Consider the following 26,606-nt stretch of genomic DNA (forward strand, 5'->3'; position numbering starts at 1 on the left):
GCAACCGCTCTGGGGGACATTCCTGCAGTCAGCATGCCAAATGCATGCTCCCTCAAAACCTGAGACATCTGCAGCATTGTGCTGTGACAAAACTGCACATTTTAGAGTTGCCTTATGTTTTCCCCAGCACACGATGCACCTGTGTAATTATCATGCTGTTTAATTAATCATCTTCTTGATATGCCACACCTGTCAGGTGGATGGACTATCTTGGCAAAGGAGAAATGCTCACTAACAAGGATGTAAACTCATTTGTGCACAACATTTGAGAGAAATAAGCTTTTGTGGGATATTTTGTTTCAGCTCATGAAACAATGGACCAACACTTTACATGTTGCATTGATATTTTTGGTCAGTATAGAATGTGGTGACATAAAACTAGTTATTGGTAAGTAGTTACCCCATCAATTGCCAAACTTAAAAAAGTGATTTAGCTCTATGACGGTCTGTTATTACAAATCAGTCTGAAAGTACTTTGACAGTATTTCTATCTAAAGGAAGTATGGTTTGAAGTGACTGAAATGATTCAGAAAGATATTGGAAAGTGATAAGAAGATCACCAGGCAATAATTGTGTATGATCTTCTGTGTAGAAAATAACATTCTTGCGGTGCTTTTCCCCCAGTCTGATTATGCCTGGTCCTGTCCACTCTCTTCTCTAACAAGTTCTTCACAGCTTGTGTTCCTAAGAATCTTAGGTTTCACAGGAATGGGGTCATAATAAGCTTATAGCTCCAACTGTTAAAAAATTAGAGCCATATTTGCAGGACAAAAACAAAAAGCCCTCTGTTTATCACAACCAAATTCTATTAACGGCTGTATTAAATTAGGGACACATTTTTATTTTATAAATGTTCAAATCTGTCGAAGCATTTGGGAAAGGCGGCAATGACAGTCGGGTTGCCACCCACAATGTAAACTGTAACATTTCCAGCCTACACTTTCCATGGGGATCCAGTTAGCAAGGTAGCTAGCTAGCTTCGACCGTAGGATACTGACATGACGTTCCTTTACTTAGGTACCTGTACATAATGAAGCAATGTCAGAATCGCTTTTGTACATCATGCTGTTCCGTACATTTGACCTTATTTTAGCGCCCCAAAAACATAATACTTCCAGGTCAACTTTAATATGAATACCATTGTAAAGCACAATTTCTCCCCTTGCCAGCAAAATCAATGACAAGACCTTCATCTCTGTATGATTGAAGAAGGCAATGGAGCTCCGCCGGGTCTTTTTAAAATGGTGGGTGGGGAAGCGAAAGCTACTGCGTAATAGTGCAAGGGGGAGATATGTCGTGTGGGAAAACTTATTTTTTCACCCAATTTGTCCAACTTATCACCTCTAAATGTAAATAAAACACTATATAATGTCTCATTACATACCTATTTGAAGGTTTGTGTCGAATTTGAATAGGGTTTTTAGGCCAGCGCTAAATGTATTGTAATGACCTGTCTAGATCATGAAGGAACAATTGTCCAGACAGAGGATGGAGTTAACGAATGGACGGTTTATTAACCCAACTTAACACAGGCTACTGTTTGGCCGTAGCCCACGCCAAATAAATGAAAGGTACACTACAAACCAACCGTGACCTTCTCTTGTGAAGCCCAGACGTAAGAGTGAGAACAATGGCTAAACCCGGTCTTAACTTCCAATGCTCCATCCCCCTGCCCAACCCCCCTTCACGCCACTCCGCCAACCACCAGGCTGCCCGGTATCCGAACATTCCAGGCATTCCCGTGATTGGCAGATAGCAGGTTGATTGGCATGACCCCGCGAACACTGGTAAGTACGACACAACCCACTAATAGCCTAACACCTAACCCACAACTGTCTGTGTGGGTCGCTACACAGCCCCCCCACCACAAAGTCCCTCGTCCCCGAGGGAACAAACAAAGTCTCTGAAGCGACCCGGAGGTCTCCTTTGCCTGCGTGGCCTTGATGGTCGCAGAGTGTCCAGATGTGAAACAGTGGGCTCCACCCGTGGCAGGGGGCTGCCCCTCTGGGACCCAGGGGATGAAGGAAGGGATATGGGAGACAAGGAAGCGGGAACGGGGAATACAGTCCGTGGCACCAGAGAACCACGCGGAGACACAGGGAGGGAGACAGGGGGAGTGGGCCGTCTGGAGCCTTGTCGACGGCACCTGGGGGTGGGTGCCTGGAGAATGTCCTTACCAGAGAGGGGAATTGTGGGGGTCCCTGGGGTTTGGGGAGAAGCGGCCCCTCTGTATGGGGCTAACCTGTCCCGGTGCAGTGCCACCTTTCTCCCCCTGGAAGGAAGCTGCACCCGGTACACAACCTCCCCTACCCTCTCCAGGATGCTGCAGGGCCCCACCCAGTGACTGTCCAACTTGGGGCATCTGCCTTTTTTCCTTAGGGGGCTGTAGACCCAGACCAGCTCCCCAGCCACAAAGTGCCTTCCTCGGGTGTGCACGTCATAGTTCCTCTTCTGCCTCACACCTGCATTCACCAGCTGCTCTCTGGCGAAGTTGTGGGCTGTCTCCAGGCGGTCCTGGAGTCTCCGGGCATACTCCGGCCCCGGGGGAACATGAGGGCTATCCAGGGGACGACCAAACGCCATCTCCGCAGGGGTGCGGATCTCTCTCCCCAGCATGAGGAGGGCAGGCGTGCAGGAGGTGGAGTCTTGGACAGCGGAACGGCATGCCATGAGGACCATAGGCAGGTGCTTGTCCCAGTCACGCTGGTGTTTGGCAGAGACGATGGCCAGCTGCTGTCCAAGCGTTTTGTTGAAGCGCTCCACAAGGCCATCACTTTGAGGATGGAGAGGAGTAGTGCGGGTCTTGTGCATACCCAGCCTCTCACACATGGTGGCGAACACACGGGACTCAAAGTTTCTGCCTTGGTCGCTGTGGATGGACTCCGCAGCTCCAAACCTGCTGAACATCCCCGCTGTCAGGGCGTCGACGATGGTCTCTACCTCCTGGTCAGGCAGAGCATAGGCCTCAGGCCATTTTGTGAAATAGTCCATAGCCGTGAGCACCCAGCGGTTTCCACTGTCTGTGGTGGGGAACGGCCCAACTACATCCACTCCCACCCTCTCCATAGGAGCCCCCACTGGGAACTGTTGGAGCTGAGCATGAGAGCGGCCTGGGGGGCCCTTTCTCGCTGTGCAGTTGTCACAGCGGCGGCAAAAGTCCTCCACATCCCTCTTGTGCTGCCCCCAGTAAAAGCCCTGACGGAGGCGGCGGAGTGTTTTTGTGACCCCAAAGTGTCCAGTCCCCACCCCCCCATGAGTACTCTGGAGCACAGCCTCCCGCAATGCTTTTGGGACCACCACCTGCCACCTCTCCTCTCCCGTAGCTGACTCCTTCCATGCCCGCTGTAGCACGCCATCAGCCAGCCGCAGTCTCTCAAACTTTGACCACAACCCTTTGGTCGCGAGTGAGAGCGCTGTCACCTCTTCCCATGGTGGCCTCACCTGTGCCTCTACCCACTGTAGCACTGGCTGTAGGTCTGTGTCCCGTCCCTGCTGCTGCCCCCATTCAGCCACGTTGACAGTCTGCAGCTCACAGCAGACAGGGCTGCTCACCCGACACACTGTGGCACAGACCCCCTCCTCTGCACTCAGCGCTCTCTCCCGTCCCTCTCCCTGTTCACAGTGGCGGCAGCCATCTGCAGTACAGGGCCGACGGGACATGGCGTCGGCGTTGGAGTGGCGTGCCCCTGCCCTGTGCACCACTGTGAAGTCATACGGCTGAAGCTCCTCCAACCAGCGTGCCACCTGCCCCTCTGGTTCTCTGAACGACATGAGCCACTGGAGAGCAGAGTGGTCAGTCCTCACAGTAAATGGCAGGCCACCCAGGTAGTACTTGAAGTGTTTGATGGAAGCCACAACAGCCAAGAGCTCCCGCCGGGTGACACAGTAGCGGCGCTCATGTTTGTTAAATGTTCTGCTGAAGTACGCCACCACTCTCTCCCCCTCTGGCCCCACCTGGGCCAGCACCTCACCCATGCCCACATTGCTCGCGTCTGTGTCCAGGATAAAGGGCAAGGTGAGGTCAGGGGGGGCGAGCACAGGGGCCTCAATCAGTGCACATTTGAGGGTGTTGAAGGCCTCCTCACACTCCCCTGTCCAGGTGAAGGCCTTGTCCTTCGGCAGCAGGCGGTTCAGGGGAGCAGCGACGCTTGAGAAGCCCCGTACAAACCTCCTGTAGTACGAGGCCAGGCCCAGGAAGCTCTTCAGCTGACGCTGGTCGGTGGGGGTGGGCCAGTCTCGGACAGCCCCCACCTTGTCCTCCATGGTGCTGATCCCCTCCTTCCCCACTCGGTGGCCCAGGAAGGACACCTCTCTCCTCATGAAGTGGCACTTCTCGGGGTGGAGCTTCAGACCTGCGGCAGCCACCCGCTCCAGCACACTCCGTAGCGCCACCAGAGCTGACTGGAAGGAGCTGCCATGGGCCAGGATGTCATCGAGGTATACCAGACACTGCTGTCGGGGGATGCCATCCAGCACCCTGTCCATCAAACGCTCAAAAGTAGCTGGAGCGTTGCACAGGCCGAAGCACAGGACCTTGAACTGCCAGTGTCCTCTGTTAGTGGAGAACGCAGTTTTGGCTCTGGCCTCTGGGGAGAGGGGCACCTGCCAGTAGCCACTGCGGAGGTCTAGTGAGGAGAACCAGGAGGACCCCCTAACCAGGTCCAGCGACTCATCGATACGTGGTATGGGGTATGAGTCCTTCCTGGTTACCTCATTCAGCCGCCTGTAGTCCGCACAGAACCTCAGCTTGCCCCCCTTCTTAGGAACCATGACAACCGGCGCCGCCCAGGGGCTGTCTGAGGGCTCGATGAAGTCTGCCCGCTGCATCTCCAACACAGCCTTGTCTGCCGCGTCCTGGCGTGCCAGCGGGATACGGCGGGGACGCATCTTGATGGGTCGAGCATCACCTGTGTCGATCTCATGCTGCACCAGATGAGTCTGACCCACCTCTTCCTCACTCAGCGCAAAGCTGTCTCTGAATTCAAACAGCAACTGCCACAACCGTTCCTGCTGCTCAGGGTCAAGACCAACACAGTTCCTCCCCCATATCTCCCTCACTGCAGACAGTGTCCTATCCTCTCCCATATGGGGTAACTGGGCTGGGGGGGTGCGGCCCGGGCTCACGGAGGGCTGTGTCGTGGGGGTAGCTGGGGGAATGTAACACACAGCCGTAGGTGACAGGGGGGCTGGGGAAAAGTCACACACAGATGTGGGGGAGGGGGGGCAGCCATGAGTCTCTGCTGCTTTAACTGTTGGAGTAAAGGGTTTGTTGGGTTGAGTGTATGTGATATTAGGGGGGGCCATGATGACTGCAGGCCCTCCCTGGAAGCTCAGTGTGCCCCCATTTAGGTCTAACTGGCAGCCTGTGCTCCTAAGAAAGTCCAACCCCAGGATACAAGGGTCCTGCACAGCCGCCACCCACACGGGATGACGCACAGTCCTGCCCCCTACTGTCAGAGTCATTATTCCCTTCCCTTTCATGGGTGCCAGCTCACCTGTGACTGTGCGGAGCTGCACAGTTGTGGGCTCACACTGAATCCAACCTGGTACAATATCTGGCCTCACCAGGGTTACTGTGGACCCAGTGTCCACCAGGGCAGAGCAGGGCACCCCCTCCACAGTGACAGGGACATGACAAAAGTCCCCAACACAGGTCCGGCCCACCACGACAACAGGCTCCGTCCTCTTGCCCACGTCTGCTTCTGGGGGAAGTGGAGCCTTGCTTCCCCGTCTGGGCCGGTGGGCTCCTCCTGAAGAAGATGGTGGTGGTTGGGATAGAAAGCAAGGGGTCCGCACTACCCGGTCAATGCGGACCCCGAGCCATTTCCCTGAGCTCCGGGGGACTTGGGGCAATCTCGGCGCAGATGGCCTGTCTGGCCACAACCCCAGCAGACCCGGGGACCACGGCGTGTGTTTCGTTCCACCTGTAGCGACACAGCACGAATGAGTTCTGTTATATCAGCCACGCATGCAGGCTTTTCCGGCTCTGGGCTGCTCTGCCCCACCGCTCTCCCAGAGGGTCTGCCTCCCTGCGCCCCCACCAAAGACCCAGCTGAAGCCCCAGCCCACACCAGCTCCCTCTCCAAAGCCATCTCCAAGGCTATCTGCAATGACTCAGGACGAGCCAGCTGGGTCTGTATGCGCAGCTCCGTAGGAGAAAGCGCCTGTATGAACTGGTCCCGTGCTAGCTCGCTCTGCACGTAGGGGGGCATGTGAGCATATGCCCGCCGAGAGAGGCTCTCAATGTCATTAGCTAGCACCCGTAGAGGCTCTCCAGGTTGCCTGCGTCTATTACTTAGTTCGGAGCGCAGCAGCCCGGGCTGTACACACTGTCCATAGCGCCTCCTCAGTGCTCCCACTAAGGCACCATAATCGCGTCTGTCCTCGGGGCTAATCAATATCAAACAGGCCAGAGCATCATCCGTCAGGCATAAAGCCAACTGCAGTGCCCTATCTTCATTCGACCACCCCCTAAAATGAGCTAACAGTTCAAACTGAGCATGAAAAGCTTCCCAATCCGCCTTACCGGAATACTTCGGGGTCTTAACGGATACGGACGCAGCCGGGGGCTGGGCGCCGCCATGTTTGTTTACATCCTGAGCCCCAGATTCCTCGTCCCGCCGCGTCGACGTCACCCCTTCGGTCCGCCCACCAGAATCCGCGCGAAACACATTAGACGAAGCACTCATGCCCGCTTCAGCCGCCATCACTCTAACGTCCTCCCTCAAGCGGCCTCTGGGATCCGACGCCCTGGCGATCTCCTCAGCCAGATCCTCCGACGTCCATGCACACGCACCTCCTTGGCCATAATCGTCCCCTACCTCCACCTTCACTTTTGGATTCCCTTGAAGCATTTTCAACCCCGTTCTCACCTATGTTAGCTAGCCACCGAAGTCAGCTAGCTGGCTAACTTTTATACACGTTTTTACTTCTGACACCAGTGTAATGACCTGACTAGATCATGAAGGAACAATTGTCCAGACAGAAGATGGAGTTAACGAATGGACAGTTTATTAACCCAACTTAACACAGGCTACTGTTTGGCCGTAGCCCACGCCAAATAAATGAAAGGTACACTACAAACCAACCGTGACCTTCTCTTGTGAAGCCCAGACGTAAGAGAGAGAACAATGGCTAAACCCGGTCTTAACTTCCAATGCTCCATCCCCCTGCCCAACCCCCCTTCACGCCACTCCGCCAACCATCAGGCTGCCCGGTATCCGAACATTCCAGGCATTCCCGTGATTGGCAGATAGCAGGTTGATTGGCATGACCCCGCGAACACTGGTAAGTACGACACAACCCACTAATAGCCTAACACCTAACCCACAACTGTCTGTGCGGGTCGCTACAGTATCTTCACAATTAAACTGCTGCTGACACGGTTTTAGAGTCATGATGGCTCGCAGTGATTACACAAAAAATAACAATTGATTGATTGATGAACTCACAACAAGTAATTCACTTTACAATCACCATTACACTCACCATTGATCATTTCTTGTTTTTAGTCTGCGAGAAGCACTACACCTGGTGGAAAGAGGCTGTATGGCACAGAATGAGTTTCATAATGCATGCCGTACATTACGTTGTGACACGTCACAATTTAACGTACAGCGTCAGAGGGGTCCGTTTTTTCAACTTTTCTCCAATACTATTGGTCCATTACCATGTCAATCAACGCTTGAATAGAAACATAGTTCACACCCCGCATTTTGATGCCAATGCAGTCGCTACATTAGTTTTCATTGCAGCCTCGTTTGAATGCCGCAGTTGCGCAAATGTGAACGAATCGGTGTTAGTCACGTTACCTAACTAACTATCTTCCTACAAGCTAACGTTAGCTAGCTGAATCCCAGACATAGGGGAAAAGTGTAGCTGGCTATGTGGGAACATTGTTTACATTGTGGGAGGCAATGTCTGACTTGTTTCCGACATTACTTTTTATGTAGCTAGCTACAGGTACCTATGTCAGTAGATACTTAGCCATCCTAGTTGCGGTCAAGGCTAGTAGTTAGCTAGCTAGAACTACAATATCATGTTCTTTACTTTTAATAATAATAAGTAGGTAGAAGAAGAACTATTTAGAGACTTACTTCTTGCAAGGTTGCTCCCGGCTGCCACCTGCCGGATGCTAGATGTATGGGACAGAACCTTGATGGACGATGACAGCTGTAAATTCACTGGCTGGTGTAAGTGTAGCTAGCTAGCTAACTTGTTGAAGTTTGCTGTGCATATGCCAAATCAGACAAAGTGATTGTTCTGATGGAAGACAAACAAGTGGAAGTGCAAACAAACAATTGCTGCCTTGCATCAACAACTACTGTACAATCTCTAAATGCTTTTAGCCATGCTTAACTACCTACCTCTCTCCTGTGCATGTCAACATGAGAAGTACCAATTTGATCGTGTGGGACCGGTAGTGGGAGAAACGCAAATCAAAGATGAACTAAAATTCCTGGCATTTTTTTCCCCAACTGCTCTTAAGCAAAAAGAGCTTGTGTGGCTCAGTGTGTGTGAGGGTAGAGCACGGTCCCGTGTGGCTCAGTTGGTAGAGTATGGTGTTTGCAACGCCAGGGTTGTGGGTTCGATTCCATGGGGGACCAGTTCAGGAAAAACATTTATGAAATGTATGCATTCACTACTGTAAGTCGCTCTGGATAAGAATGTCTGCTAAATGACTAAAATGTAAAAAAGGCATGTTCGCAATTTCAGAGTGTAATTTTGACCTCATAGTGTGGAAATGAAAAAATAAGTTTTAACCGCACTGCCCCTTTAAAGACCCTTCTGTTCACCTGAATACCTATGTACATCACAAAATGGCTACTTTCATATTTGGGTCAAGCATCTGGGGCAGCATTGTAATCCTATGGCCAAGCCATAGGACTGGGGCCTCTCCAAGTGTTCTTTGGCATGCTTGTAATCCTCAGGAACAGTCTACGTTCACCTGGAAGTGGCCATAAAAAGCAACTAAGCAATACAAACTAAAGTAGGCAAGAGGGCCATTATTAAGCCTATATCCATGGTAACTACAACAATTACATAGGTATTAGTAAATTGAAAAAAGTTTGCACTGTGCATTTTATATGTGTCCTCCTTTGTAAGGACACCACACTGGTCTGGTTGAGGCATTGCATTTACTTGATTATGGAACAAGAACAGTTGCTTGTGAGATTTAAAATGTACCTTAACATAGTTTCTGCCTCCACATTTCCAAACCAAACTTTCAGATGGGGACCAAAGTTTTCTCCATTTACTTCTAGCATGGCTACATGTCCTCCACCATTCACCTAAAAGGACACATTCAACATTAATTCAATCCAGCCATCATATCAACATTAAACTTATTTTACTACCCTCACACACACTTCTTATTCTGTAAACTGGAATGATCTACCTACAAGGGGAGTCTACCAATAGTAGTAGTTTTAGCACTGTATTATTTAGGTACTGTATTGTACAGTGTTCTTACAGTACTCATTTCCACCCATCCACATCTCTTAAATGTTACTGTGTGCAATTTACATTAAAAAAACAATCTGTCTTACTGACAGGAACAGAAAACAAGGCTGATTTGCAGCCTTGAATCACTGCAGGTCTTTATTCCTCAATGGATTTTTTTTGTCAGCTTCAGTAGTGTTAAGACCGCACCTCCAGTCCTGTGATGACAGGTATTGGGCTGACGGAGCCCTGAACGCAGGCCAAGCCCTCACAGAACGTATACTCCACTGCCTCTGTACCGATGATGGTCCAACATGATCCATCGTTCAGCACCTCTCTGCTCTGCTCCCTCAGACTGGATGAAACCTGGGAAGACCCAAGTTAAAAAAGTTAACTTCTCCATGCCCCATTCCCATCGAACCCCCCCATTCCACAACTGTCTCACTGCTCGTGAACCCAGGGCCTGAGGAATAGGTTCAGTGACACTATCCCTTAGCTACTAATTTAGGTATGTGACCTAATTCTGGGCTAAATAATGATTGCGAGTGCTAGCGAATGTTATAGCATGGACATGTATCATCATGTCCCACAAGTGACATTTTACCTCTCATGGGGGCTTCTTACACTACTGAGTCAAACCAAGCAAAGCCAAACCAAACTGTACTAAGCTGGTCTGGTTACCCAATACCACCCACTATTGCAAGAACCGTGTTGAAAAGCATAATGAGAAGAGGAAATATCAAAGCAAGCGCAGGTTTGGGTCGGCACAATCGTGTGAAGAGGGTAATATTAACCTGGTACTGTATGATTCTCTCGTTAGACAGACAGAGGTACATCTGGCTGTTGTCCTTGAACTGGAAGGCACACTTGTGAAGCTGGGAGACGGGCTCATCCACATCCAGGATGGCGTGCTGCTTGTTCACCTTGCGGATCACCTGGAGGGAATCCAAAAACAACAAGGATCTAACGGAATCCATCATCCTTTTGACACATCGTTGGCCTCCTCTCTATAAAAAAATAAACAGCGACAATAAGAAATATATGTACTAGTATGATAGGAATCTAATGGAATCTATATTCCAATATGACAAATCATTGGCTTACTCTCTTTTTAAAATAAACTGGACCTCTATTAAATCTATGTACGACATGATAGCTTTGTTAATAACATGACTTAGATGGGCTTAGATGATGTTATGTCTGGAGGAGGCCCCTGAATAAGATTGTGTCTTCCTGTCAGGGAAAGCCAATGTATCATCTTCCCATTATAGATAACTCCTGGCTGGTCCTGAGCTACGCGCTTAGACAAAAAATAACCTACATAGGTTCTTCGGCTGTCCACATCAGCGAATCTTTTAAAGAACCCTTTTTGGTTCCTGGTAGAATCCCTTTGGTTCCAGGTAGAACCCTTTTGAGTTCCATGTAAAACCCTTTCCACAGAGGGTTCAACATGGAACCCAAAGGGTTCTACCTGGAACCAAAAAAGGTTCTTCAAAGGAGAACTATGTGGACAGCCAAATAACCCTTTTGGAACCATTTTGTCTAAGAGTGTACCAGAGAGAGCATCACTGGGGTTGCAGTCTCAGCACGACAGTGGGCTAGCTCTATTTCATTTCCCTCCAAAGGCCTGAGCTGAACCAAACTGTAAGCAAACACAGTAAATGTGGTGGAGAGCACTCTAGAGTTTAAATAGGAAAATATACAAGCATCTCCCAACAACAACAAAAAATGTCAGCAAATTGCCTCAACTTAAATAAAATGTATATGTGTACAATGTAGGTGAATGTTACTCTAAACCATCAGCTGTATTATTCAAACACCAATTTGGGGGTACATGAAAGGGGTCTGATCAGCGAATTGCCATGAAGGGTTGCCTAAAAATAATCCCATCCTATGAACATGAGTAAGACAATAATAACAGTAGAATCCTGCTGTACAGCAAACCATATAACATCTGCTCAGAGTTCTTATGAGGAGGAAAAACTATAACACATTATTATATACCCCAATTATGAAATACAGCGGAATTAAGGTGGTCAGACTACAGACTACTGCAGCTATCAAGGTCTCCAGTATAATGGTACTATTGAGGTGATATCCGATTATATTGCATGTGTGTGTTTACCATGGGGGGCAGGGCCACCCCGGAGTCAGTGCAGACCAGCTGAACCACACAGCCGTAGCAGATGAATCCCTCACACACCGTGAACTCCTCCGAGTCAGCATGCTGGTCCTCCACTGCGCAGACAGACAGACAGACAGACAGACAGACAGACAGACAGACAGACAGACAGACAGACAGACAGACAGACAGACAGACAGACAGACAGACAGACAGACAGACAGACAGACAGACAGACAGACAGACAGACAGACAGACAGACAGACAGACAAGAAGTTAAAACAATGTAAGTGAATGAATAGCAGTAGGATGAAAACATGAAAAACAGATAAGTCTATTGAGTCTACTTCTGAGGTGAGCTTGATCTTAGTTTTTGGGATCTGACTCCAATCAGAGAAAGGTTGAAAATCCGTCTTGGAATGTATTAGCAGATGTTTTTTTATTTCATGATGGAAAACAAATATTGTCCCAGCATTACCACCAGCTAGAAGATTTACTTCTTCCTTTCATAAGGGCTCTGACAACCCATTCTGCCCACAGCAGTAAAGAGAGAGAGAGTGTGTAGATGGAGGACTGAGAGACAGTGGTTCAGACAACCGTTCATACCTAGAGTGACTGTAAATGCAGTCCACTGTCTGGCGCTGGCTACAAAGGCCCCTCGTTCTACGGCCAGGTAACGTGTGCTGACCGTTTGTGACCGCAAGCGGTTGAACAGAGCCACCCTCGACCCCGTGGAAATACACACTGCAAATGGACACACACGCAAACATACAGACATGTGTACACACACGCATGCGCACACAAACACACACATATGCACACACACACACAGCCGTAGTATGCAGCATGACAAATACATTTCATTTTCACATGTTGTGTACATGACACATTTCCCTACCTTAAATACAGAAATATACACCACAAATAAGCCCATAAATAAGCATACACCATTCTCATTAATGACTGATGCAGCATGACAATTGCAGGTATTCCCTTTCGCACACAGTGCACCGTGACGCATTCTCCTATGGCAAGGTGAGAAATTCAATGTCACCCCACTTTTGATCTCAGCTGTCAAACCTCTCTGGCGCCTTTCCTTTTTATCTCGCAAGGGGTAGGAGCCTATGTCAATACAACTGGACTCGTAGTGTGTGCTCCTGGATCAAAAGGACAAATGTCTGGCCTAATTAGAAGTGGCAATCTGCACCTCCACTCTAGCCTTACCGTGACCCTGGGGATTGTGGCACCTTAGGATCACCTTTCACTCACAGTCAGCATTCTTCATAGACTGCCTCTTCTGGGACGGTTTGGAGATAACTTTGATCAGCTTACTGAGGAAGGAGCCAATCTCCTGCCCGTTACCAAGAAAGAGCTTGAGGACCAGGCGAAAGTGCTTCCTTTTGTCTGTGTCAGAGATGTACAGGGACTTGGCGCAGGCAAACATCTGTTAAAAAAGAAAGCAAACATTCAGAAGTGCCTCATTCGCTGTGTTTGCTCTGTTAACAGTCTCTTGTAATAAAATGTTTTGAAACCTCGTCTGGGTCAATATAGTGGCAGGGTAGGTTACTTACATCAACTGTTGTACCCCATCAAAACCCAAAATAGAACACAAGCTTGTTTTACTCCAATGTTTGTAACAAAATAAATGTAATTAAACACTATATAACCAAAACATGGTTAAAACTATAATTATTATATCATGGATAGTCAGTCCTTGTATCCATAGCTCTGTCTATGAATTTGAGAGTGGTTAAAGCTGTAATATGTAACTTTTTGGGCGACCCAATCAAATTGAAATAGAAATGTGTCTTATAGATCTGTCATTGAAAGCAAGTCTAAAAAGCTGACTTTGAAAAGGCTTTTGATAAAGTATGACTGGAATTTATATATACATGCCTGGAATATCTCAATTTTGGAGAATTTATTATACAATGGGTTAAAGTTATGTAAGTAACCCTAGGTGTAAAATAGTAAATAATGGCTACTTCTCGGAAAGTATTGTCAAGAGGAGTAAAACAAGGTTGTCCACTACTGGCATATCATATTATGGCCATCGAAATGTTAGCTATTAAAATCAGATCCAACAATAATATCAAGGGGCTAGAAATCCAGGGCTTAAATAGAAAAGGCGTCATTGTACGCTGATGATTCATGTTCTTTTAAATCCACAATTTGGATCCCTCCACAGCCTCATAGAGGATCTAGATAATTGTTCTAACCTCTCTGGATTACAATAAAATTATAATAAGTGTACTATATTACGCATTGGATCTCTAAAGAAAATAGAACTTTCACATTATCGTGTAGTTTACCAATAAAATGGTCTGATGGTGAACTGGACATACTCGGTATTCATATCCCAGAAGAAATACATTCTCACTACTATACATTTTAATATAAAGTTAGCAAAAATTATTTAGATCTTTCTACCATGTAAGGAAAATAGCTGTCTATTTGTAGAAAAATCACCCTGATTAACTCATATCCTAGTTTAGCTATTTGCTTATGGCCCTGTGTACACCTAAAAACTATTTTTTTAATTATATGAGCAAAAAATATTCAATTTGATTTGGCAAGATAGACAAAATTAAACAGAGCTATTTATATAATGAATATGAATTCGGAGGACAGAAATGATTAAATATTAAAGTATTAGACCTCTCACTAAAGGCTTCAGTCATACAAAATCTATACTTAAATGCAAAAATGGTTCTCTAATAGATTAGTAAGAATGGCTCCCCCTGTGCTCATGAATGGACTTTTTCCCTTTATTCAGATTTCAACCTCTCACTTTGAAATAATTTCCAAAATATCGCTATTTTTAAAACAAGCCACAGAAAGTTGGTTGCAATTTTAGTTTAATCAACCAGAAAAGATGGAACAAATATTGAAAAAAAATATTATGGTTAAACTCAAATAAACTAATTGCAAAAAAATATTTTGGGAATAAATGTTTAAAAACTGTATAATATTTGTAAATTATATCATAAATAGGACTGGTGGAGTTATGTCACACATGCAGCTAACAAAAATCTGTGGAAATGTCTGCTCTATCCAAAACGAATTGCAGCATTACTGCAAAAATGGAAGAGGCCAGTGGAAGGGGAGAAAGTAAGGAACTTGTCTGTCATCCCTGCTTTAAAGACCAAAATTGGTTAAAGAAAATTGTGATAAATAAAAAAGTATACCAGTTTCATTTAAGGACCAAAAAAGAAACAGCTGTGCCATACACATTGCAAAATAGTTGGGAAGAGATTTTCGATGTACCAATTACATGGCACATGGTTTATAAACTGATACACAAAACGACGCCGGATTCAAAACGTAACAGTTTTTCAATTAAAATTATTATACAGCATTCGTGCAACCAATAGGATGTTTTATATATATATATATATATATATATATATATATGAATCCGGTGTTGTTTTGTGTATCAGCTTATACACACTGCTCACTTAAACAACACAATGTAACTCCAAGTCAATCACACTTCTGTGAAATCAAACTGTCCACTTAGGAAGCAACACTAATTGACAATAAATTTCACATGCTGTTGTGCAAATGGAATAGACAACAGGTGGAAATTATAGGCAATTAGCAAGACACCCCCAATAAAGGAGTGGTTCTGCAGGTGGTGACCACAGACCACTTCTCAGTTCCTATGCTTCCTGGCTGATGTTTTGGTCACTTTTGAATGCTGGCGGTGCTTTCACTAGCATGAGACGGAGTCTACAACCCACACAAGTGGCTCAGGTAGTGCAGCTCATCCAGGATGGCACATCAATGCGAGCTGTGGCAAGAAGGTTTGCTGTGTCTGTCAGCGTAGTGTCCAGAGCATGGAGGCGCTACCAGGAGACAGGCCAGTACATCAGGAGACATGGAGGAGGCCGTAGGAGGGCAACAGCCCAGCAGCAGGACCGCTACCTCCGCCTTTGTGCAAGGAGGAGCAGGAGGAGCACTGCCAGAGCCCTGCAAAATTACCTCCAACAGGTCACAAATGTGCATGTGTCTGCTCAAACGGTCAGAAACAGACTCCGTGGCGGTGGTATGAGGACCCGACGTCCACAGGTGGGGGTTGTGCTTACAGCCCAACACCGTGCAGGACGTTTGGCATTTGCCAGAGAACACCAAGATTGGCAAATTCGCCACTGGCGCCCTGTGCTCTTCACAGATGAAAGCAGGTTCACACTGAGCACATGTGACAGACGTGACAGAGTCTGGAGACGCCGTGGAGAATGTTCTGCTGCCTGCAACATCCTCCAGCATGACCGGTTTGGCGGTGGGTCAGTCATGGTGTGGGGTGGCATTTCTTTGGGGGGCCGCACAGCCCTCCATGTGCTCGCCAGAGGTAGCCTGACTGCCATTAGGTACCGAGATGAGATCCTCAGACCCCTTGTGAGACCATATGCTGGTGCGGTTGGCCCTGTGTTCCTCCTAATGTAAGACAATGCTAGACCTCATGTGGCTGGAGTGTTCCTGCAAGAGGAAGGCATTGATGCTATGGACTGGCCCGCCCGTTCCCCAGACCTGAATCCAATTGAGCACATCTGGGACATCATGTCTCGCTCCATCCACCAATGCCACGTTGCACCACAGACTGTCCAGGAGTTGGCGGATGCTTTAGTCCAGGTCTGGGAGGAGATCCCTCAGGAGACCATCCGCCACCTCATCAGGAGCATGCCCAGGCATTGTAGGGAGGTCATACAGGCACGTGGAGGCCACACACACTACTCATTTTGTTTTAAGGACATTACATCAAAGTTGGATCAGCCTGTAGTGTGGTTTTCCACTTTAACTTTGAGTGTGACTCCAAATCCAGACCTCCATGGGTTTATAAATTGGATTTCCATTGATTATTTTTGTGTGATTTTGTTGTCAGCACATTCAACTATGTAAAGAAAAAAGTATTTAATAAGATTATTTCATTCATTCAGATCTAGGATGTGTTATTTTAGTGTTCCCTTTATTTTTTTGAGCAGTGTATATATTTTTTAAAATAATTTCTCTCTCTCTATATATATATATATACAAATCACTACAAATCATTAAAATCCAGACAGAAAATATTTACACAAGAAGCAACTTAATATCACACAGTCAACCTCTATACACAGTCAACCTATATACACAGTTGAAGTTGGAAGTTTACATACACCTTAGCCAAATACATTTAAACTCAGTTTTTCACAATTCCTGACATTTAATCCTAGTAAACATTCCCTGTCTTAGGACAGTTAGGATCACCACTTTATTTTAAGAATGTGAAATGTCATAATAATAGTAGAGAGAATGATTTATTTCAGCTTTTATTTCTTTCATCACATTCCCAGTGGGTCAGACGTTTACATACACTCAATTAGTATTTGGTAGCATTGTCTTTAAATTGTTTAACTTGGGTAAAACCTTCCACAAGCTTCCAACAATAAGTTGGGTGAATTTTGGCCCATTCCTCCTGACAGAGCTGGTGTAACTGAGTCAGGTTTGTAGGCCTCCTTGCTCGCATGCGCTTTTTCAGTTCTGCCCACAAATTTTCTATGGGATTGAGTTCAGGGCTTTGTGATGGCCACTCCAATACCTTGACTTTGTTGTCCTTATACCCCTTTGCCACAACTTTGGAAGTATGCTTGGGGTTATTGTCCATTTGGAAGACCCATTTGCAACCAATCTTTAACTTCTTGACTGATGTCTTGAGATGTTGCTTCAATATATCCACATCATTTTCCTCCTCATGATGCCATCTATTTTGTGAAGTGCACCAGTCCCTCCTTCAGCAAAGCACCCCCACAACATGATGCTGCCACCCCCGTGCTTCACAGTTGGGATGTTGTTCTTTGGCTTGCAAGCCTCCCCCTTTTTCCTCCAAACATAACGATGGTCATTATGGACAAACAGTTCTATTTTTGTTTCATCAGACCAGAGGACATTTCTCCAAAATGTACGATCTTTGTCCCCATGTGCAGTTGCAATCCATAGTCTGGCTTTTTTATGGTGGTTTTGGAGCAGTGGCTTCTTCCTTCCTGAGCGGCCTTTCAGGTTGTGTTGATATAGGACTCGTTTTACTGTGGATATAGATACTTTTGTACCTGTTTTCTCCAGTATCTTCATAAGGTCCTTTGCTTTTGTTCTGGGATTGATTTGCACTTTTCGCACCAAAGTACGTTCATCTCTAGGAGACAGAACGCGTCTCCTTCCTGAGTGGTATGATGGCTGCGTGGTGTTTATATTTGTGTACTATTGTTTGTACAGATGAACGTGGTACCTTCAGGCATTTGGAAATTGCTCCCAAGGATGAACCAGACTTGTGGAGATCTACAATTTCTTTCTGAGGTCTTGGCTGTTTTATTTTGATTTTCCCATGATCGTTTTCTGGAATTTTCCAAGCTCTTTAAATGGCACAGTCAACTTAATGTATGTAAACTTCTGACCCACTGGAATTGTGATACATTGAATTCTAAGTGAAATAATCTGTCTGTAAACAATTGTTGGAAAAATTACAAAGTAGATGTCCTAACCGACTTGCCAAACTAGAGTTTGTTAACAAGAAATTTGTGGAGTGGTTGAAAAACGAGTTTTAATGACTCCAACCTAAGTGTATGTAAATGTCAGACTTCAACTGTATATACACACCAGTAACAGTCAAAGTTTGGGCACACCTACTTATTACATTTTTTGTATTTTGTTTTTACTATTTTCTACATTGTAGATTATTAGTGAAGACTTCAAAATTATGAAATAATACATATGGAATCATGTAGTAACCAAAAAAGTTTGAAACAAATCAAAATATATACCGATTACAGTTACAGGTTTTTTGTAATCAGATTACATGTAATCAGTTACTCCCCAGCCCTGTATATCGGTCAGTCTTGAGGTTGGGCTGGAAACACAGGAGGCCATGTGTTTGTCATAAAACGGGAGACCATTTTCACCTTGATACATTTTGATTTTGATTCCCCCTCTCACCCTGGCATCAGGCTGGTCCTCGAAGGCTAGTTTGGAGGTGTCTGCCTGGGCCACACAGGAGCTGTCCAGGCCCATATAACCATAGAGTCTGTAGCAGGAGTCCCCTGCACCAGTGGCTGGGTAGGATTACAGAGCTTAAGTCAGATCATGTAGTACAGTACTTTAATTGCTTACTGGATAAATAAATGCCAAATGTGTGGGAGAACATGTATCCTCGGGCTCACCATTCAAAAGGTCTTGTTTCAGTTTCCATCCTGAGCCACTGATGTAAATACAAGGAGGAGGGCAGAAGAACCTATTGTATGTAGACACACAATGTTTCTTCATACCATACAAAAAGCAACTGCAATCTGGCTAAGGCTAGTTTGCCAACAATCTAACCCAATAAACTCCCTGCATGTATCACCGACATCAGTGTGCTAGCTTAGCATATAGCGCTGCCTCCCTGAACATTCCTCTGACTGAGCTTGAACAAGGGTCCTCTACCTCGTAAAACACACGTGACCACCTGCTTTTCAACGTGCAAATAACATGTGGATAGCTCCATTGGCGACATTTCAAGTTAGCTGTGGAGAGAGGTTACATTCTTAACTCCATTACACATGTGTCATGATGACATGAACATGTTAAGTCTATTGGGTCTTGTCAACTTACCGTTTCTCGTTGCCGTATGATTTCTGGGCGACCTTTGCATGGAGTATTCGCACAGATTGGTCAGGGGGAAACTGCAGATACTGTCTCACTGACTCCCTGGTCACTCTGGGCAGTGGAGAGAAACTTTGGTCCAATCTGCTGAATGAATAGAAAATCAATTAAAAAGAGACAAACTCTCCATTGTTGTTCCTCTTTTAGATGAGTGACGTTACGAAAAGGGTTGACACTTAAAATGTAGAGTACTACTCAGAATTCAAGATTTTGCCATAATATCCAGATCATTTCAACAGCTATACAATCCCATAATTGATTTAGGTGAACATATTAAAGTAAAAGAACAAATTAGCCTACCATTATAAAAAAGTATTATTGCTTTCTTGATTGCCATTGACGGGAAGTGTGGGTTTAAAGGGATATTGCGACATTTTGGCAATTTTGGCCCTTTTCTACTCACCCAGAGTCAGATTAACTCATGGGTACCATTTTTATGTACCTGTGTGCAGTTTGAAGGAAGTTGAAGGTAGTTTCGCAAGTCATTGCTAACTAGCATTAGCGCAATGACTGGAAGTCTACCAGAACAGATAGCATGTTGACTCTGGGTAAGTAGAAAAAAGGCTTAATAGGCAAAATGTTGCACTATCCCTTTAATTGACATGCCTTCACTCCGAGATATTCTGAACCCACTATGCTATAAAGCATAATCCCAAAGGAGTAATACAGGTACCTGGCAAAGAAAGAAGGTTACAATGTATACCATAAAATGCTGAAGACAGTTTCCACTATGATGTTAGGTGTGCATACGGTTAGAAAAGAGAAAGTGGATGTTTTAATTCCTGAACAATGCAGTGGCAGGAAACCTCTTCTCTACTAGACTAAGGGATACGGTTTTCTCTCTCTCTCACACACACACACACACACACACACACACACACACACACACACACACACACACACACACACACACACACACACACACTTGATCCTCTTGCTCAGACATAATTGCATTCCTTTCGCTACACAGTCCATGGAGTGATCAAATCAAATAACATTTTATTTGTCACATGCGCCGAATACAACATTGACATGCTTACTTACAAGCCCTTAACCAAAAATGCAGTTAAGAAAAAATAAGTGTTAAGAAAAAATACAAAATAACAGCAACAAATAATTAAAGAGCAGCAGTAAAATAGCAATAGCGAGGATATATACAGGGGTACCGGTACAGAGTCAATGTGTGGGGGCATCAGTTAGTCGAGGTAATTTAGGTAATATGTACACTACCGTTCAAAAGTTTGGGGTCAGTTAGAAATGTCCTTGTTTTTGAAGGAAAAGCAATTGTTTTGTCCATTAAAATAACATCAAGTTGATCAGAAATACAGTGTAGACATTGTTAATGGTGTAAATGACTATTGTAGCTGGAAACGGCTGATTTTTACTGGAATATCTACATAGGCGTACAGAGGTCCATTATTAGCAACCATCACTCCTGTGTTCCAATGGCACGTTGTGTTAGCTAATCCAAGTTTATCATTTTAAAAGGCGAATTGATCATTAGAAAACCCTTTTGCAACTATGTTAGCACAGCTGAAAACTGTTGTCCTGATTAAAGAAGCAATAAAACTTGCCTTCTTCAGACTAGTTGAGTATCTGGAGCGTCAGCATTTGTGGGTTCGATTACAGGCTCAAAATGTCCAGAAACAAAGTCTTTCTTCTGAAACTCATCAGTCTATTCTTGTTCTGAGAAATGATGGCTATTCCATGTGAGAAATTGCCAAAAAATTGAAGATCTCGTAAAACGCTGTGTACTACTCCCTTCACAGAACAGCGCAAACTGGCTCTAACCAGAATAGAAATCATCTGCAATATATTCTGTTCTTATGAAAGACACATTATGCTTGATTAAATCTTCCTTCACCCATAAGGTGACGAGATAGAAAACACTTGTTTTTACAAAATTTCCAAAATGTTCTTGTTTAATTAACAAATTAACAACATGTTGCCATCAGAACAAAGACTAACTAAATAGCACTGCACAGCTCTCTGAACAAAGATTTGAGAATTCTCTTTCCAATAATCATCGCCAGCTTCCAATTGGCTCATTCCCCCTGCTCTCTCCTGTAACTATTCCCCAGGTCGTTGCTGTGAATGAGAATGTGTTCTCAGTCAATTTAACTGGTAAAATAAGGGTTAAATAAACAATAAAATAAAACAAAATATTCTAAGTAATAATGAGAGAGAGAGAGAGAAAGAGCTATTTTCTTATTAACCACAGGGCTAGGGCCATAGAATGTGCCCTTATAATTTGGTGTGTTGAAAAGGTTATCTGATACGAGTGGTAGGGTGAACATAGAGACGGGAAAGAGGGAAAATAAACCAAGGATACTGTTGTGAAGATGGAGGACCCATAATTGGTACTGACACACTCTTGCTGTGGCTATTGTGCAGACGACCTAGGTAAAAGAGTTCCTCGTAAATTCCCAGAGGTCAAACTAGACAACCAAATACACTGTGAGAGAACTCCAAGATGAGTGCTTAGATAGCAGATCAGTATAATACAATTGGGACATGAACACACTGGACAACAACTGTCAATCACGGGCAAACCCATAAGCCAAACACATCATAACAATACAATAAAAACATCCAAGTTTCCCCACTGACTTTATGTACCAGTGGAATATGTTCAGTTTTATATGTTGGCCTCAGTTTCTATTGACATAGCTATTGATGTTAAAATGTCTCATAGAATTGTCACACTATAACTTCACTGTCATTTTCCCCTCGTATAGACTTTAAAGGGCCAATCTGCAGTTGCGATATCCTTTTTGGACATTCATTAATCATTTGTACCCATTGATTCTTGAAAAATATAACCTATAAAACCTATACATAACTGTCATTCCCCATCAGAATCCAAAGTAAAAGTAAATGTAAACAAACACTGTATAGCCTCAAAACATGGTTAAAATTATACTTTTGATATCATGGATGGTCAGTCTTGGCATCCATATATGAATTTGAGAGTGGTTACTTTTCTCCAGCCTCATCACTCAGCTTTTTATCAAAACAGTGGGGGAGGGGGTGCTTTGTTATTGTTTCAACAGCGGATAACCACTATAAAAGGTGACTGGGGCTCTTATTTGACCCTGGCTTCACTGTGTCAGGAGTTTAAAATGAGACATTCTCCACATTGTCAGGAGCACAGACGTAGTGGTATTTCACACCATGGCCAAATAAGGCTGAAATACACTCCAGCAGTTACACAACTAAGCCAAATCTATGCAAAATTACTTTTATTGTTGTTATTGTTAAGTTGTTGATACAGTTTTAACATTGGCCATTAGAAAAGCACAATGGGTAGCCTATTATTACAACTTTAGAAATGCCATAAATGCTACACATTTTATTAATGCTAAATGCAGTGGTGTAAAGTACTTAAGTAAAAATACTTTCACTTTTGATACTTAAGTATATTTTAAATCAAATACTTTTAGACTTTTACTCAAGTAGTATTTTACTGGGTTAATTTCACTTTTACTTGGGTCATTTTCTATTAATGTATCTTTACTTTTACTCAAGTATGACAATTGGTACTTTTTCCAACACTGGCTAAATGTACCCAACTTTTATTTACTAACGTAATAAGCTCGAATTTATTGTAGCCTATTCTACGCTGTACAAAAGGCACAAGAGCATCCCAGTCCTGGCATGCGTCCCCAGCTGTTCCTATTTCAAAGGTGGGTGGGGTCTACACTTCAACTCTCATTCCCTGGTTTTTAATACCTGCACGAGCCTCCGCTCCTTCATTCCATGACAAAATAATTGTTGAGACAAGGCTAAACAACCGCACAACATAAAAGGACGATCTTTCCATTCACTTTTTGCAGAGGAAATCAAATTTTTCCCAGCTTGGTGACTTTGGAGAGGCTTGGATACCATTGCTTTTGCATGGACATTTTGTGAGTCACAGCGGGAGTTTTGTGTGTGTGGAAGTCGCATTTACCGCAGTACCTGTTCCATTCCAACAGCCGAGGTTCTGTCCTACCCAGCGCCGTCTCCAGGTGAGTTACCGAATCCCAGGGTTGGTACGTGTGGGCGGTGTCCAAGGAATCCGTTATCTGCAATGATGCTGAAAATGTAATGGAGAGAGTGCGTTTGTGTCATTTGTCAGTATTCACTGAGTCTGACTCCGTCTCTATAGGTCAGTGTATATTTCAAATAAGAAAACAAACATGTGTTTTGTTTTGCTACTCGTCTATAGGCTAATAAATAGTTTGGTTAACCAGGCAACATGACCCAGTGAGGAAATGCCTGTCTGATCCTTCATTAGTGCTGCTGTGGGATTGTTTTAGGTGTTCTGATGACATTTCTGATTTTGCCACCATAGGGTAGTAATAAGAGTTGCCAAAATGCAGTCTAGACCTGAGGTGTAGCTAATTTATACAGAGCCATACACTCTTAGGAAAAAAGGTGCTATCTAGAACCTAAGGTGCTTCTTTACCTGTCCCCAACACCTTTGAAGAACCCTTTTTGGTTCCAGGTAGAACCCTTTCCACAGAGGGTTCTACTTGGAACGCAAAGTAGTTCTACTTGGAGCCCAAAAGGGTTCTCCTATGGAGACAGCTGAAGAACCCCCTTGGAACCCTTTTTTCTAAGAGTGTATTATGAAAGTCAAACTTAATTGATATGACTAAAGTTTGATTTGATTTACTATTACTACAACTTATATTGTTTTATAGTAGTACAAATAGTAGCAGTAGTTGCTGGTAGCCTATATCTGTTTGTGCTAGACTAGATGGTTGTCTTTTGGAGAGTTCCTGGGGATGGTATAGAATTAGAAAAATCTGTATTTGCCAATCTAATTTGATGAAATGCTATTATTAAATTGAAACGTATACCTTAAACAACACTTGGCTTACACTATATTATTTAGTTTTGAAATATTGCATTCTACTATCATCAAACAGGATAATATACAACAAACCCACATCTCAAAAAATGCCTTCTTTACCACCTGGTAACCAACTCAACATTGTGTACTGTAGCGTGAGAGTATGTGGAGGGTGCTGACTGGCTGTATTTGCTTGGTGCACAGTGGTTGCCTGGAGGTGAGGAGGTTAGGAGGCAGGAGAAACTGCTAACAGTAGCAAAGTCCACATCTGCTTCCAATTGAGCAAGAACAAGAAGCTGCTGTGTCTTAATCTGAATATGGGCTCAAGCTGTCACTCAACTCCCTACCAACCACATAACTGCTCTCTTCACTCATTCCGAATGTGTCGCTCACATTCCCGGTCTCTCCCTCCCTCTCTCCCCATTCCTCTCCCACCTCTCTCTCCCCCCTACCTCTCACTTCCTCCTTTGCTTTCTATCAGCCTCCCCCTTGTGCCTGAGCCCCCTGTCAAACTCAAACTGTGAAGAATGCTTTAACTGTCAGGACTTACCCCTTGGAGATCCTTCGGGTTAAGCAGATTTTTTATGTAGAGCATAAACAGATATCCCATAGAGAAATGTAGGCCTTCAGCTAACTTGCAGCATGCACACTCTCTTCCTCCCTATCCCCCTCCTTATTTCCCCCCTCTCATCTCCCCTAGCCCCAGGTAGACGTTGCTCTTAGGCACAGATCTAGGGATAGCTCAGTCTTCACAAATCCTGATCTTGATGATTACAGGGAAAACGCAAACAATGACCTTCATTTATTTTATTTTTTGGGTAACCCATCTGGCTTATCCATTCCTCCTCCTATGTGGCTTATTCTGGAGCTGGTTCACTTACCTTCTCGCCTCTCTTCCCCAGTTTCTGCCTCCCTGATGAGGCTCTGCATGGTCTGGTAGCAGTGTTAAATCTGAAAAGAGGAAGTCCTTTTGTAGCTACACCATGCATGTCCCAACAACAGGGGTTCTGCTGCTACTGTGCTTTACTTCCTCAGAGAAGCCACTCCGCTCCATTCAATACAGCTCTGCCTGTGAATTCACTGTGACTCACTAATATGGATACTGTGTGTTAGCGCTAATGTTAGTTTATTACTGTTACCCCCACCCCTTTCTCCATTCCGGATCTCTTATTCCAGTGGCAGTGTGTGTGTGTCTCCATTTGTTTGTATTGAGAGATAGTCACCTGTTTCTCAGGTGCAGGGTTCTCACAGCCCTCTTGCTTCTGCAAACACTGCAGGAGATAGCAAGAGAATGCCCAAAGACAAGAGTGACGTCCAACCAGACAGTGAGTGCTTGTCTAACAGCTATGCAGTAGCTTCTAATTGCATTAAGAATTGAGTGGTGTGTCTCTGAAAATAAATGCCGAGAATAAGACACCTGTGTTTTATATCAAGTAGGAATAAAAGTAATCTGCACTTCCAGGGAGCCACAACCCACACAGTAGAACTGATAGTTTACTGTGAACTCAGGGCATATGGGGGCCGGTGTAAGGGAAGTATGGAAGTTGCATTAGTGGCATTGCTCCCCAAGGGTGAGCACTGACATCTAAGCCTGTTATTTTCGACTCGTCAGCAATATATGCTACATGGTTTTTGAAAAGTTTCACAGAAGAGCTGTAGAAATCTGCAGAAAGAATGTACAGTTGAAGTCAGAAGTTTACATACACTTAGGTTGGAGTCTTTCAAACTCGTTTTACAATCACTCTACAAATGTCTTGTTAACAAACTATAGTTTTGGCAAGTCGGTTAGGACATCTACTTTGTGCATGACACAAGTAATTATTCCAACAATTGTTTACAGACAGATTATTTCACTTATAATTAATTGTATCACAATCCCAGTGGGTCAGAAGTTTACATACACTAAGTTGACTGTGCCTTTAAACAGCTTGGAAAAGTCCAGAAAACGATGTCATGGCTTTAGAAACTTCTGATAGGCTAATAGACATCATTTGAGTCAATTGGAGGTGTACCTGTGGATGTATTTCAAGGCTTACCTTCAAACCCAGTGCCTCTTTGCTTGACATCATGGGAAAATCAAGAGAAATCAGCCATGACCTCAGAAAAAATCCTCCCCAAGTCTGGTTCATCCTTGGGAACAATTTCCAAACGCCTGAAGGTACCACGTTCATCTGGACAAACAATTGTGCGCAAGTATAAACACCATGGGACCACGCAGCAAAGGACCTTGTGAAATGCGAGGAAACAGGTACAAAAGTATCTATATCCACAGTAAAACGAGTCCTATATCGACATAACCTGAAAGGCCACTCAGCAAGGAAGAAGTCACTGCTCCAAAACTGCCATAAAAAGCCAGACTACGGTTTGCAAATGCACATGGGGACAAAGATCATACTTTTTGGAGAAATGTCCTCTGATCTAATGAACAAAATATTGAACTGTTTGGCCATAATGACCATCGTTACGTTTGGAGGAAATGCTGTAGAAAATTTGTGGGCAGAACTGAAAAAGCGCATGCGAGCAAGGAGGCCT

The 26,606-nt window shown here is 44.7% G+C and overlaps 2 protein-coding genes across 4 annotated transcripts in view; one reads left to right on the forward strand and one right to left on the reverse strand.

Annotated features, from left to right (window-relative positions):
• rbpjl (recombination signal binding protein for immunoglobulin kappa J region-like) overlaps positions 1–25,225 on the reverse strand; it is a 32,980-nt gene extending 7,755 nt beyond the window's left edge. For 2 of the 3 annotated variants that reach the window (XM_029776482.1, XM_029776484.1), the window contains exons 1-11: positions 24,956–25,225; positions 23,195–23,312; positions 19,184–19,321; positions 18,754–18,824; positions 18,530–18,645; positions 12,833–13,007; positions 12,170–12,307; positions 11,567–11,679; positions 10,236–10,376; positions 9,652–9,807; positions 9,187–9,290 (exon numbers count right to left, since the gene is read on the reverse strand). In XM_029776482.1, the coding sequence (XP_029632342.1) occupies positions 9,187–9,290; positions 9,652–9,807; positions 10,236–10,376; positions 11,567–11,679; positions 12,170–12,307; positions 12,833–13,007; positions 18,530–18,645; positions 18,754–18,824; positions 19,184–19,321; positions 23,195–23,312; positions 24,956–25,004 (1,319 nt within the window). In that variant the 5' untranslated portion in view covers positions 25,005–25,225. The remainder of the gene's footprint in view (positions 1–9,186; positions 9,291–9,651; positions 9,808–10,235; positions 10,377–11,566; positions 11,680–12,169; positions 12,308–12,832; positions 13,008–18,529; positions 18,646–18,753; positions 18,825–19,183; positions 19,322–23,194; positions 23,313–24,955) is intronic. The other variant, XM_029776483.1, reaches the window with a different exon arrangement.
• LOC115208427 (matrilin-4) overlaps positions 23,006–26,606 on the forward strand; it is a 60,111-nt gene continuing 56,510 nt past the window's right edge. Inside the window, exon 1 of the mRNA XM_029776481.1 lies at positions 23,006–23,244. The gene's annotated coding sequence lies outside the window, so the exon portion shown is untranslated. The remainder of the gene's footprint in view (positions 23,245–26,606) is intronic.

The sequence above is a fragment of the Salmo trutta genome, chromosome 14 (genome assembly GCF_901001165.1).
Source record: "Salmo trutta chromosome 14, fSalTru1.1, whole genome shotgun sequence".
In the NCBI taxonomy this organism is placed as follows: domain Eukaryota; kingdom Metazoa; phylum Chordata; class Actinopteri; order Salmoniformes; family Salmonidae; genus Salmo; species Salmo trutta.